At 37.9% G+C, this 15,636-nt stretch overlaps 1 protein-coding gene across 1 annotated transcript in view; it reads right to left on the reverse strand.

The window, feature by feature from the left end:
- The window catches only part of brinp2 (bone morphogenetic protein/retinoic acid inducible neural-specific 2), a 142,241-nt gene that overhangs the window by 41,804 nt on the left and 84,801 nt on the right, over positions 1-15,636 (reverse strand). The window contains exon 5 of the mRNA XM_062428738.1: positions 14,251-14,487. Coding sequence (XP_062284722.1) covers positions 14,251-14,487 — 237 coding nt within the window. The remainder of the gene's footprint in view (positions 1-14,250; positions 14,488-15,636) is intronic.

Here is a 15,636-nt window from a genome sequence, read left to right on the forward strand (position 1 = left end):
CGATGTACGTTTTTAAAATTGCAGCTTTCAGAATAATAATGTTTAATATTATAACTTAATAGGGTCAATCAAAATATGTCAGATTTTACTGCTTCTCATCATCTTCGTCTATAGAACATTTGCTCCCTTCACACACATCTTCCTGCACATGGTAGGTATGATATGGTTACGGTTATAGAAAGATTGTATTACTGTTATGCAATGAAAACACTTGGCAAGGGTTAGAGAAAAGCTTGTGGTTACGGTTACTAAAAAAATCCATTGTTAATTTCAGGTAACTGAGGAGACACATGCTCCGCTCCCCATCCACCACCCCAACCTTTACACACTTACACTCTGCCTTGCTACAGAAGGAACATTACAGTATGTCTTGTATAAGCACCATACGATGGCATAGGACATAAACTGTGAGGTGTATAATATACTCTGTAATCTTATATGTGAGTCGTGAACACAACTCAGCCTCTAGCTTGGTATCAGACCTCTGAGTTGCTGCCTGCATTTCAATTTGTTTCAGCAGATCTGGTGTCGCACCCACCAACAGCTGTTTTTACTGGCCGTGGCACAATTTTGCCAATTTGGGTGTACTCGTGTGATAGCTCCAGCCCTTAATGACCCATTACAGTTTGAATACAACAAATACAACTTCTAGACCAAAAGCTGATACAGTAGAAGGTGATACAGTAGAAGGTGAAACAGTAAGTAAAATAAAACTGACTCCCTTATTTTTTTTGAACATGTTAATAGTTACTTTATAAACTAGTCTCGCTCAGATAATACATTTGGTGTAAATGTTGCTGTTAATTTTTTTGTGTCAGTAGGTGTCGCTATATCCACAAGGTGATGTTGGTTCATGTACATAAATTGAAGTGGTAGAGATGTTTTCATTGTTATTTAATTGTTTTGTTTCATCAGTTTTCGTGCATTTAACAATGCAGTTGTGCAATAGTATTCCACTTGTATAAATTATTATTAGTGCCAAGATGCTGGTAGTTGGAAGTACTTATTTTCAGTCAGAAGAACAGTAAACTATACTGTTTTGGAGTTAAGGTCAGTTTGAATGTTAAGTGAGATGTACATTATGGATATGAATGGTATGTCATTGTAATTGTAATTGAAGATATAGAAGACAATATCAGTGAAAGGGTGTGCATATTTATTTTTGATACAGAAATATGTCTTGGTTAATGATGATGATATTGAATTTGAAGAACCTTAAAATGGTTGGTGTTTTTTTTCTAAAGCTGAATAAATAGTGTAAATAGTGTGGATGGTTGTTTCTCAAGATTATGTTATTTCTGTGATGGACTGGTGACCTGTCCGTGATGTACCCCGCCATTGGCCCAATGTCAGCTGGGATTGGCTCCAGCACCCCTGCGACCCTCTAGAGGATTATCGGTATGGAAAATGAATGAATGAATGAATAAATATGACTCTTGAGTTGGTCACACACTGATGAATTTGCGTCTGTTCCTTCCTGCTCTGCTGTCATCCAGGACTGTGTAGCAAAATAGATAGTGTCCCAGGTACCTTGGCTTGAAGCTGGTATCAACTACTGACTAATTCACAAAAGATACATAAAAGATCTTAAGAAACAAGCCTCCCTGAATGATTCATACCATGGTGATATTTTATTACCCTTCTAAGATATCAAGCTGTGGTCCAATTCTCAAAGTACCTTCTTTCATTTCAAACAAGCACTCAGATTTTTAGAAAGTTTCACTATACTCCAGACTTGAAGGGGAATACAGCCTGAGCAGAAAACACAGGGGACCCAGCCCAATGTTTAGCATTTAGGTGTTTTAGAACTAAATGCAGAGCTGCCAAGTCTGAAAATTATTTGAACTTACAAGTTCCTAGTGAGACTTAACAATATTCTGAAAGGCAGTCAGTTCCAATAAAAATAAAGCCACCACCTAGTATTAAATCAGATGGTTGTTTAGAGCTAAGTCAGAATGATATCTGTTGAGCTTTAAATATACATTTTGCTGCCACTGGCCATTTGTTTGAGAATGATTGCATAGAGACTCTTCTTTCAAATAGCAATTATGTGCAGCAAACCACTTAGGTGTCTGCTCTCTCCACAGCCTTTCATTGAAGCCTTTGAACGTGAAGTCCTGAGGGGCCAGAGATGTCCAGAACTTGATGGGTGAGGAAAATGTGGATCCTTCTTCTTATGTCTAAAGAACACGTTTATGAATATTTAATCTTCCCAATACTTGCCCCAGTGTTTGCCTCAAGCGTCTGAAAATTGTTCCACATGGTCCCTCTATGTAAACATGGTACCTCCATATAAATAACCTTAATAAGGATTGGCAAATTTCTAAGTTGTCCTATCTGTCAAAAGCTTGTAGTTTAGTTTTCTTCTCTTTACTGAATGAGGGAGATGTCATAAATAGCAATCTCTACCTTTTGACATCCTTTGAATCAGTTTATCATTCTGTACTGCTGTACACTCACCGATACCTTTTAAAATTTTGGCTTCTCTATATTTGGATTGCCCAATTCAGATTTGATTTATTACTGGCCCTGTTTCAACAATCATACCCTGATCTTTTTTTTATTTTTTATTTTATTCATAAAGCAGTTGGTAACCCTGTTTTAGTTTGTGCAAATCAAGGTTTTTGTGTCTACATTTTGATTAATCTTTGACCAACATGGAAGGACGCACACATGTCCTTTGTCAAAGCACAATTAACCATTTGATGCTTTTGCAAATGATGTGGTCATTTCAAAGGAATCCTGTTTCCTTTGTGACATTGTGTTTATCTGATAGAATTGCTGTTAAAATGGGCTTTTTCAATTATAGTCTGTGGTACAAAGTAAGTAAAAAATGCATTTTTTTTTTTTTACAACCAACTTTTTATGTTTATCCCTGCTTCTTATATTTCAGATTAGAACAGCATGAATTTGACTTCTGATCAAGATTTGTGGAGCTGTGTTGCCATATGTTTAGATTTAGGAGCTAAGTGGAGCATTACCCATGAATGCATAATTTCCATTAATCCACAATAATCCTGCTCTGTCTGTTTGCCTCGCTAAAAAAAAGCTCTCTAAATTCTTCCTAGGATTTTTCTGTTTACACTTCTTTTTAGAAGTTAATAAAATAAAGAACAAAATATCCTATAATCCATATTTGTTATTTATCAAGCAGAAAGTCAAGTGAGTGACGCCTGGTTTAAAATCATCTAAATATGGTTTAATATAATCTAGATGTATAAATATCTTTGGGATTATCTATGAACCTTGAAATAGCATGGGCTTTAATAACAATGGCTTTCTAAACAATACTTTATTGTAAAGCCTCTCATGCTTTTTTTGTATGCCATGTTGGAACACCGGACTCTAATGAAACCCCTAATCCATAATGTTAGCTAATGCTTATATTTGCTTACATTCAAGACTACGACACCAATGACAACAGCTACAACAAAAAACATGCCAGAATACAGATTTACTTTGGAATTCTTAATGTAAATTCAATGTAGAAAATGTAGAAAAATAAGTAGAGACAGACAGAGGGCATGAGATAATAAAAGACAAAGGGAAAAACAAAGACAGAAAAGAGGCAGCGAAGATGACTACCAGTGCCAAATCCGGTCCTCTTGTGAAATGAGGGAAATGAAACGAGAAGTTAGAGGAAGTGTTGCCAAACTCCGAGCTGAGGCGAAATCCATCTCTGGGACTAAAATAATCCCTCCTTCCTTTTGTTGTTTTGACAAATCCAGGAAGTGCATGTGCTACATCTTCTTGGTGAGACAGCATGCTTTATGACGGCAATAAAAGTGTAAATGGGCAGCGATTCAACACAGCAGGGTCCTGATATCGTCGAGTGAAATCCATGCCAAGACTATTTGTAGGTGGTGCCGAGTATCAAAGGGATGCCTGCGAGCTTGCAGGGAAGCTTTGAGTTTTAACATAATGTAGGAAGAGAGACAATTAGACGATTTGTACTGCATCTTAGAAATACTAGAGGAGTAATACAATGCTGAACAGAGAAGTACTGAGAGAGAGGGACATGTAAACATTTATTATAAACATTTATGGGCTCGTCCATGATATACGACTGCTAGTTGTAACAGGGAGATACTGGGGAAATGGTGCTGTCTGACAGTCCAGTGACCAGCAAGGGGAACATAAGTCAAGGAAAATGATCACTTTGAGCAGCTGTGAAAGTATGTGCATATAATTTTATGTCAAATCATGTTTTCTGACATTTCCTCACTCACCTTTAGTGATATGTAGCTCTGCAGAGGGGTTTGGTATTGAGAAATGCATCTTTGAGATGCTCCTTCCACCCAATGCAATAATAGGGGCCTGACTGATACTGGATTTTAGGGGCTGATACCAATCTTAGGAAGCAAAAAAAATGCAATGATCCCTCAAATGTGGTTATCAAACACTTGTGACAAAGTATGTAATGGATATTGATATATTACAGTTTAACAATACATTTTATTTTATAAAATGACATCAGTGCACTAAAACAGTAAATACCACTGGGAATTGAATACTTATAATTAGCTGCGAATTAAAAAAACCACATAGACTCAAAAAACCTAAATATACATAAAATGCTGTTCTGTACTACTTTAAAAAATATCGGCACACAAAGGACAACATATTCACCGATACCGATGTATCTGTGATCTGATCGGCTGATTGATATGGAAATACAATGGAGATTCATTGAATTTCGTAGGGACTACTTTTTAATTAAAAACATGAAATACAGTGTCAAATATCCAAATGTTATAACGTAAAGGTGTCTCTCAGTCTTTCTCTGTGTATCCATGTATATTCATTCCCAGTACTGTCAAATTAGAGGCATGTTTTCTTACAGCTATATATCAGTATCACGTATCTATATTGTGAAAGTCTCCTTATTCGTATCCTTGCTCTGCCAGATTCAATACGACCTCTGTGTATGTGAGTCGAAAATAATGTGACTGTGTTGGACTCTTGTTTGCTAAAGCCAGTGTCGTACTGTGCTTCTAAGTCTGGCATCCGGTTCTAATGGTGGTATTAACAATCTGTTTCTTCACTGAACACGGGCATTAGGAAGAGGCTCAGCAAGAAAAGCACATCCAATTAACACTGCGCAACCGGTGCTTAGTATTGTGATGCAGCGTGTACAGCAGTTTACCACAATGGGGAAATTAGAGATGTGAACAAATGTCAAATCACATCTATATATAATGTTTCAATGAATAGGCCTATACAACATGCAGCTGCTCTAAAGCTTTTCTAGTGCTACCAAGACAAAACTAAGAGTCTACAGCAATGCTAGCAACATTGTGAGGCTGTTTTGATCATTGTAAAGAAAACCAAATTGTTAGATGAGTGTAAGTTGAGTTTGGAAGTGTATTTATAAGCTAGCGATTGGTAAGTAGATGTTAAAATGGTAATGGTTGGTGTTTTAGTGGCTGTCTTGTCATGCTCAGTGCTGACCCGGTAAGGTTTCCAAGGTTTGATTTCATAGTTTCATGTGTTAGCATGCAAACATGTGAATTAGCACTAAAGAAACAGTACTGCAGGGGTTGATGGGAATATCTTTTCAAAATAAAGGGCAAATTTTAACCTGATGATGGCACCAGATAAAAGCTCATCGTACATCAATATGAACATCTGATCACATTTTATGTCAATCCATCCAGTGGTAATTTACATATTTCACTTTCCCACCAATGGAATGACTAACTGACCTAGCAAGGGGGAAAAAAATATAATAGGCATATATAATTATAATATAATCAAAATAAGCATTGACTTCAGTATTAAAATGCTCATCCAAATGATTTCTGCATCAGTCTGTGTTTTTGCAGTGATTCGGCAGTCGGCATGGCTCATTGATGTGTTTTTAATTGAAGCTCAGCTCAGTAGCACAGAGGAATAAGCTACGCAGGCATATTATCTGGAGGATCAGTTCATTGTTGGCTTTGGTCTTTTTAATTGTGTGTGTGTGTGTAAAAATATTGAACACGCCAGCCTTGTGCTTTAACTGCATGACAATATCATAAGTTTGGAATTGGAACTTTATTCATTCACATTTGAAGATAATTAGAAGCAAATGACTCGCCTTAAGGGGGAAATAGGTTGTTTATAATTTAAAAAACTCTAATCTGGTTTGCAATAGGGGAAAATATACATGATTTGTGTATGATCTGAGGTTGTCAGCACTAACATGGTCCTTTTATTAGCTCATTTCCCGCGGCAGAAATCTAAACAACTGAACTGAAAAATGAAATTCTACCTTTTTAAATTGAATGACAGTATAATAACTAAGGTAGGACTTACAGTAACACACCTGACTGATCAAACATCCTTCTAATAGCTAATGTTTTACATTAATCCAGCAGTCCTTCCTCTGCCCAACGTGAACTGAATACAGAAGAAGATGAAAGTCAAATTTTTTTATAACTGGGATTTTTCCTTCTTTCCTCGCTCTGTCTTTCCTCTCAGTGGGGAGTTAATATTGCCTCCTACCCACCCTCGGAGCAGGGAATTGAATCTCAATTACCGAGAAAGCTCCGTCTTATGTTTCATGTATGAGTGACCTCATTAGTTAGATACACCCTTTCCTCACCCTCTGCAACATGCATGGTGACCGAAAGCTCAATGCTCGCATCGACTGAGGTAATACACCAAAGATTCAGTCTTATGGTCCGCTTCGCTTGCTGCGTGGAACATGCTATTGATGTGGTAATTTGAACCCCTATCAGAATCCCATTATAAGATTGGCTCTTAAATTTGGCACCTCAACCTTTGAATCAGTGTAGCGATGTGTCACCTGTGTTGGCTCAGCTTGGTTAATTAACTTCTAAAGCCAATGTTACAGACTCAGCAGTGAGGCATGGATGTTGCAGATCAGTCATAGTGATGCCTTTCTAGTAGAGCATTGGAGCATTCTTTACTGCTGACTGAAAGTAAAGGTGAATTAATCATGTTGCGCTATTTTTAACTATTTCACTCACCACTCACTCATTAAATACGTACTTGAAAGGAAAAGCTGATATCTTATTACTTTGGTGGATTCATTATCATAATCATGGACGCTGTAGCTTATTTCGAGTCAGTGCACATGACATGTACTAATGAGCAGCTGGAAATAGTCCCTAATAAACAGTGTTGGGGAGTAACTAGTTACAAGTAATGGCATTACCTAATTTAATTAAAAAATAAATGTAAATGTAATCCATTACAGTTACTGAAAAAAATTGTGTCATTAAATTACAGTTACTAAGAAAATGTTGATGATTACAAAGGAGGTTACATCTGAAGTCAGAGCTGTAAGATTTTGCTCAGGAGGGTTTTTCCTCTTTTTAAAATATTGAATACGTTACTGAATACATATATTGCTGTTTTTAATTTTTTGAAATCAATTTTTTTTATATTTAGTAAATAGATCATGACATGGGCTTATATGGGGTTACAATTAAGCCCCTGCCAGACTTGTGACTGTTTTCATCAAATATCTTTATTTTATATTCCAAAATCTACATGAACTAATGAATACATTTTCAAATGACTGCTTTAAATGAATGCTTTATAAGAAATGATCTCCCTTATAAATTATGTCAGTATCCATGAAAAACAGCTGAACTTAGATTTTGGTGCTTAATGTGTACACTTACCCCAACAGCTGAAAACATTAGTTAGAATTTTTTTTTTTTTTAAATGAATTAAATACACTGGGGGGGGGAAACAACTTTCAATGAAACATTTGTGGCTAATTTCAAAAAATGTTCTCCTCAGTAAGACTTAATGGAATTGGACATCAAAAAACAAAGACATACAAACTAACACATTGTTAGTTTTGGCATTTTCATGGGATTTGTTGAAAATTGACTTGCTGCTGGTTCTGGGAGTATTTTTCCCCATTTTGTATTCCCAATTCTTATTTACTTAACATAGAAACATGGGACTCACCAGCGTAATGTAACAATCTCATAGGGTTTATGTCATAATTGCCAGTTTCAATTACTCCATCTTCATTTCTTAGAAATCTTGTTTCGTGCATCATTTTGGCAGATGGCTCAAAATACTACAATACCCATGAGCTTTGGAAAATGTTACCATGGAAAAAAGCCAGTCAGAGACATGAATCTGACTGGTAATGGACTCAAAACACTGGCTGCAGCTTTAAACAAAATGCAGCGCCATAGCTTCTAAAATCACTCAAAAGTGGACCAGAAATTAAAGGTAAACTGATTGACGCAAATTGCTAAAATGCATGCTGGGACTTGTAGTTTAGTCCTACCTTGCAGTTTTTTATTTACAGTCTTGTGTAATGTTAATGTTAATCCTTTGAACTAATGATTTAACCATGGAGAAGAGCTGTGAGTTACGTCACTTTCTCTATGGGGAAAATGAATGGGATTTTTTTAACTTTCGGAACCAGAGTCACATAAAGAAGAAAACTATAATACAATTCCAGCCTTAATCTTTAAAAAGAGGAAGTATTTTGAGTTGAGAGTGCCTCTGTTTCAAGTAGTCGAGACATAAAGTGAACATTTATAGTCAGTCTGTTGAAGCACTTGGAGTATAGGAAAATGTTCAATCTGTACCATAGCTGCATTCTGTGAATGTAAGATACTCAAAGAAAATTGAAGTCTGTGACAGCTGGGGATATAAATAACAGCACTCTGAATTAAGAATGCGGCTCTGCAATTTTATACATGCGCCGTATAGGAGCAGGTATCAGGCAATCTTGTGCTAAGCCTTGAAGCTGGCTGTGTTTTCCAATTTCACAAAAACCAAAGGTGTGATGTTCCAGACACTACTTATTTACACCTTCCCAGGACATCTTGCCTACAAAAGTACACATGAGATCTATCCAAAAACAAAAGAAATGTAGAAGCTTGTGATGTGTATGTATGTGTATGCGTGTGTGTGTGTGTGTGTGTGTGTGTGTGTGTGTGTGTGTGTGTGTGTGTGTGTGTGTGTGTGTGTGTGTGTAGCAAGCTATCAAGTCAGCTTTGGATCTTTAGTTGGGGAATGGTGAGTGGCTGAGGTTTGAGGGTATTATTCTCCTCTTCCATTTTTGCATACAAACACACAAAAAACATTCAGTCTCTTTCTTGTCCTCTTTCTGTCTCTGTGACACACCAATGTACAATCTCACACACACACACACACACACACACACGCAAATAATCTCACACATGCAATCCTCCCAGTTGTTTTCCCCCTCGCCACAATAAATTTATCAGCCCATCCCAGCAGATGAGATTCAGCCCAACTTCCTAGGCAGCCCCCAGGGGCCAAAACCCATTGTGTGCGAAAGTGTGTGTGGGTGTGTGTGTGTCGGTGGGTGTGTGTGTGTGTGAGTGTGTGTGTGTGTGCGTGTGTGAAAGATTGAGTGAAAGAGAAAAGGTGCTAGAAAGGGGCTAAGAGATGCTGAGACAGAGAGGGAATAAGGAGAGAGGGGGGTCTCTTGGAGATTCAAACAATATTTGCCAAGTAGATTACCCTCCTCTCATCTTCCTGCATTCATTTTTTATCTCAACTTGCCTTGTGTGAGGTGTGTGTGTGTGTGTGTGTGTGTGTGTGTGTGTGTGTGTGTGTGTGTACGTGTGTGACTGTGTAAGTACACTGTGTGTGTTCCTTAAAAATTGGATGAAACTTTGATGATCCCCTGGATACATGCCAGTGGGTGTACAGTATATGCCGCTGTGTGTGTGTGTGTGTGTGTGTGTGTGTGTGTGTGTGTGTGTGTGTGTGTGTGTGTGTGACTAACCGAGGAGCCTTTTCATAATTTTTTTAGCTCTTAACTCAATCAAGTCTAAAAAATAAAAAAATAAAAAATACTATAGGCCTCATTTTTTTGAAACAAACTGCAAAAAGTTAAGCTACTGACAAAAAAACCCCAAACAAAACTCATAACGTCAGCGGAACAAAGAAAGCCTCGCAATTACAAGTCCTTCCTCCTCTCTTTTCAATACTGTCAGTGCATCTTTATAAAGATTTAATATGCAGCAGGAGAACAAAAAAGAAGAGCAGCTTTGCAAAGTCAGGTGCTGTCAAAATGAGGCTAAGCGAATGCACAAAAATGCTTTTTACCACCGTAATGTCACTCACTAAGCACACACATAATCACCTGAACTCAGGGGGATGGGGGGGAAAGCGCAACACACCCACAAAGTTCTAGAAAAAAGCTGCCAGGAACCTGTCTCCAATTAAGTCCTTCTTACCTTCCAAGTCATTAGGAAGTAAGCTGGTGGTGTGTGTAAAGATTTTTTTTTTTTAAAGAAAGATAGAGAAAAAAAGGAAAAAGTGGTGAGGTGTTGGGGTGTGTGTGTGTGTCTCCTGTGACTTTAGGAAGTAACGGCTGAATTGTTCTGCATCGATGCTGCCATTATATCACACACCTGTGTCTCGCTCTCTGTGATGAATAGTTTTGATACAGCAGCCCAGCTTGGTGGAAATCAATTTAACAAGAGTGAGATTGTTACACCTGATCTGTCACTGAGCCTCGGCATGCTAACACTCAACTTTTCAACTTCTCACTCACACATTGCTATGTAACGTCTAATAATGCATATGCTTGAAAATCTAAGCCAAAAAAAGGATATGCTAATTTATAAAGTACAGATAAATCTTGTTTTTTTTAAAGAATGAATAACCTAGATAGAATATGACCATTTAACTTTTCTTTAATAATCAACTTCTACCTATCTATCTAAATAGAAATTACTCACACTTATTTCCATAACTTCATATAAGGAGGAAAAGAAAGAGAGAGAGAGAGAGAGAGAGAGAGAGAGAGAGAGAGAGAGAGAGAGAGAGAGAGAGAGAGAGAGAGAGAGAGAGAGCGAGAGAAGGGGTTTTTGTATGTGTGTGTTCAGGTCTTTAAGCAAACATTTGAAGGAGATAAAAGTAAGACTAAGTGCCATGGAAATGTGAAACTTCATATCCAATAAATAAAACTTAAATGAAGTGATATTAGCATATCATTACATTATTGGCTCAAGTTATTACATTAAGTAAAGTTAAATAAAGTTTTTTCAACCTAGCTAATAATGTAATAACCAGCCAGTAATGTAATGTAATGTGTGTAATGTATCGGCCGTTATTACGTTATTGGCTATTCCTCTTCTTCTTCTGCAGTATATATTACTGCAACTAGCACTTCTACTGAGCAGTTAGTGTTGCTTGACATATTTCTATTATCAGACAACATAGGGTTATATTAGATCATGAAGTATAGGTGAACAACTGTTGTGGAGCTTGGTGTGTAGATTTTACTTTTGCTTTAAAGGATGATGTTGGTTATAACATGCGTTTTATTCGCTAAAGTCATCAATTGGAGCAATTAGGTAGGTAGGAAAAATATGTTGATGTGCCCCAATTGACTCCTCACTCAACACACAATATGAGCTAAAATAGAACAATAGCAGTGTTAAAACTGGATTTTAAAACTGGGCTTCTTATGAAGCAATACATGGTATTGTACTTTGTACTTTGAGACCTGGGGCGGTTGCCCTGTTGGTAATCCAGCTTTTCTGAGATTTGGGCTTAATATGAAAAAAATGTCAAGAAACAGAAGAAGTAAGAAGATCAAAAAGGTTGTGAACAACCTTTAGTAAGATTAAGTCAAAACTAAAGAGGACACACCTGAAATGATGGTAATAACCCTTTTTTCCACAGTATAAATGTATACACAATTACGGCAAGCAAAAAGTAGGCCAACATTGGACTCTATGACGGAGGTTTACACCAGACAGTTTTGCTCACATTTGCTTTCATTTCTGGTTTGGCTAAACTGTGGATTTGTCACCTCTCTGAACATGCCAGGTTGCACTTATTATCACATTCCCAGATCACTGCAATTAAAGCACTGAGAAAAATATTTAGTTTTCAGTAGAGAGATGTAACCTTTAAAAGAAAAAATAACACTGCCTACCTCTTACAAATAAAAAGTTGAATTCATAAACAGTCAAATATTTTCTTCATCAGTTCAATACACTAAGGTATGTTGCAAGTGCAGCCTTTATAACTGAATAACAGAACTGACTCACTTTGCTGATTTTATGACTCTTTACCATAATCGTAGTTTGTGGCCATTGTTCGGCAAAGGTTACATGGTCTTACTTTAAAAGTTGTAAACAACACTAAAACGGTACATGTCAACAATGTGTTGTAAAGATTTGGGGTTGTTTTAAAGTGCTAGTTCATTTAGAGATTACTTGACAAAGCAATAAAAATAAAGCCAGTAATCAGCCGGTTGATGGATTTATAAGACCATGTCCCTCAGACTTTCACTGTCACTTGAAAATGTTGATGCCCTTCTGTCTTTACCCCCATAAAACAACAGAAACAACATAAAACACGTAATATACAGCCAGAAGCTCATATATAAGTCTGTCATATAATGTGTCTTGATGAAGAAGCGACAACTGTGCTGTAATTTAGGTCGGTTATCTCATATTATCGATGACTGCCCTCCGCTTGTCAGCAAATATCATCAGCGATTACGATCATCGTTAAAGCAGCTCTTCACAGTTACATGCTGTGTAAACATAGTGTTATTGGGAATAAACGCCATCCGGCTTGAAGCTATAAATTATCACCGTCCCACCTGCTACATCTGGAGCTGGAACCAAACGGTCTTACGCAACACAGTCCTTGTTCAGCTGCCCAGAGCTCATCTCTTTTATTTACTGTAGCAGAGTCAGTACATCTTCAGCCTGTCTCAACACTGAGCTCTAATGAAAAACACTGTCATGTAATAATAATGTTATTTTATCAACTGAGCATCACGTAATATGGAGTTAAAGCCTTGAAACGACACCTCAAACAACTTATTTATGAGTTGATTCAAAGGAATGGAGACATTTTTGTTTTTTTGTGTAGTTGGGCTTCGACTAAGGCTGTCAAGTGTCAGGATTTTATGAACAATTTTTCAGCTCATTTGTTCTGATGGACAGCTGAAATTTCTCCAGGTTTCTTTGCTTTGGTTTGGATTACTGATAATGTCTGGATTTCATTTTGTTGCTGTTTCAAATATTTTATGAGTACTCCCAACTTGCAACTTGATTCATCATCAAACTTCTCTGATGAAATAGTTTAGTGTTTTCACCCAGTATATCAATGGAATTAATTTGGGTTCAAGCTGCTCAAGACTCTTACAGCTCATTCACACGAGACACGCTGAACCTTTTGTGGATTTGGGTATTTCTTACTTTGGGCCATCCCATGTTAATACCAGCAAGGTTGAAAGCAACACATAGGACCCCATTACAATCATTTGAAAGATGGTTCCTTACATAGTGGCTTTAATAAAGCCTCATTATTCGGTGTATTACACCTTAAATATCCTCTCCACATGTTTCAAGAGATAAGAGTAATATCTCCTACTTCACTGAAAAGTCCATTCTAAGTGAATGTGAATTGAAGACTTCAAGTTTCCACATCAAGTTAGTTGCATATTGGACCACAATTGGTTTTTAAACTCTTTGTGATGGCATAAATCATGCTTGTGTCATGGATGCTCCCCTTCCACTACTCATTCCCCTGGCCACTTCACTTCATTGTTTGCAATAAAACTCTTGAAACCTCCTCTGTCTCCAACGTGTGTCCTACGCTTGGGTCCCTAAGTCCGCCCCTTAACAGAACAATCGGGCCGCTGTGGACCCAGCGGACACAGCCGATTCCCTCGATTCCCTGGATGAGCTCAGACAAACCAAAAGTCTGCCTCTTAACAGATCGTAGGTACACAACCTTAAACTCAGATTCATGGTGAGCATCAAAACAGCCATCATTCACACACACACACACACACACACACAACCTCACCAGTGGTGGAAAGCTACCATGCAGGATTCTGGCGCAACCATTGGGAACAATTTGGGGTTCAGTACCTTTCCCAATGACACTTCGATATGTGGACAGGAGGAGTTGGGGATCGAACCACCAACTTTCTGATAAGTGGACTACCTGCTGAGCCATAGTTGCCCTTTTCAGGTGGAAGGGGATTTAAAGTTGTCTACACACGTTTTTCATTGTGTCTTAAATAGTCATTCCACTGTACTGAACAGACACAGACACCAGACCTTAAACCTAAGCAAAACCCTCAATTTAAGTCTAATATCGCATAAGTAGCAGGTTTTTGAATAGTCACACCAACCCACAAGTTATAATTATATAACATCATGTATAATTATAATGTTGAAACATCATTGGCCCTCTGCCACCACTGTATACAAAACCTCAACATCATCTCCACATTCCAGCTGTTCCAGCTCTTACCTGATTCTGTGAATTCTTGGTTGAAGCTGCTCCAGGCCTCTTTGCTCTTCTCCAAGTTCTCCTCCATGACCTTGATGTCAGCGGAGGGACAGTTGCATTCTGGGAAGCGTGGAGAGCACCGGCACCAGCAGTCGTTGTTGCGGCAGAGCAACTCGCCCTCCGAGTTGCATGCCACATAGCTGAGGGCTGCCTCCACAAAACGCCCACGCAGGAACTCTGGGAGGACATCTTGCAAGCCTGTAAAAAATAGAAAACACATGGTGGGTTATTTATTCGTTTTCAGAATAATGTGGTCTTCTCACAAGCTGGTTCCATGTGATTTTACATTCTGTTTCAGCAAGGATGGTAGAAAAAAAAAAGATAAAATATGTGACATTACATATCTGGTCTTTCCACATAAAATGAAGGAAAAACATTCTTAAAATAGCATTTGTCCTTATACCACTTTAAACATTAACACATCAGGGTGTTTAGAAGGGTTTATTGCCTTAAAAGCATCAATCATTGTAGCTTTAACAGCTTGGAATCACTGCTGTTTGCACCTTATCACAAATTGCAATAGGTCCAGTTCAAGAGGTAAGTTGAATACTTCTTAAACTGGACCTACATTTTTTAATGTAAAACATGAATTTCAATTATGCCATGTATTCAGAGTCTGGCAGCTATAATTCAAGCTCCAATTTATACATCAGAAAACACAATATTAAAATGCTCCTCTGCAGCACAGCCATCGTGACACAGAGACAGTGACCCTAATCACATGTCTCATCATGGCTGAGGCCAATAGAAAAGAAACGTGCAAAGACAACAGCTCATCAGCTTGCTGGGTCTATAGTGTGTGGCTCTTGCCTGAAAAGAGCAGTCACTTAACTGTGTTTCAAACAGCTCTCTGCTCTGCGGTGAATTGGTGAAGCGACTTCAACGACTTATATGTGTGGGGGAATCATCACAGGGACAAGAAAATAGCTTGTTTTCTCTGAAGCAGCTCCGCTTGTATCATAGTCAGTGGCAGCTCCTGCAGCAGGACCGAAAATGTGTATATACAGTAAGTTCAGAAACCTGCCCAGGGGCATATTTTAGTAGTTTTGGGAGCTATCAGTAGAAACTGTCATCTAGTCTACAGCCACCATAAACAACCTGCTGTTCCAACTTGTCATGTACAGGCTGTTTCCTATCTGCAGGTTTCATTTTTTCTTCTTCCTGCTGTGTAATGGAGACGCCCCAATCATTATCAGAGCATTAAAGGATTGCTGGAGCTTTCTTTTTTTTCCAACAATAGGGAGAGATACTGTTTTTCTTTTTTTTTCATTTTCTTTCTTTAAAAGCATACCTAATGCAATAATATGTAGATGATGGATTTTGAGGCAGGATTTATTTTCATGATCA

Source organism: Scomber scombrus, chromosome 11 (assembly GCF_963691925.1).
Source record: "Scomber scombrus chromosome 11, fScoSco1.1, whole genome shotgun sequence".
Taxonomy (NCBI): Eukaryota; Metazoa; Chordata; class Actinopteri; order Scombriformes; family Scombridae; genus Scomber; species Scomber scombrus.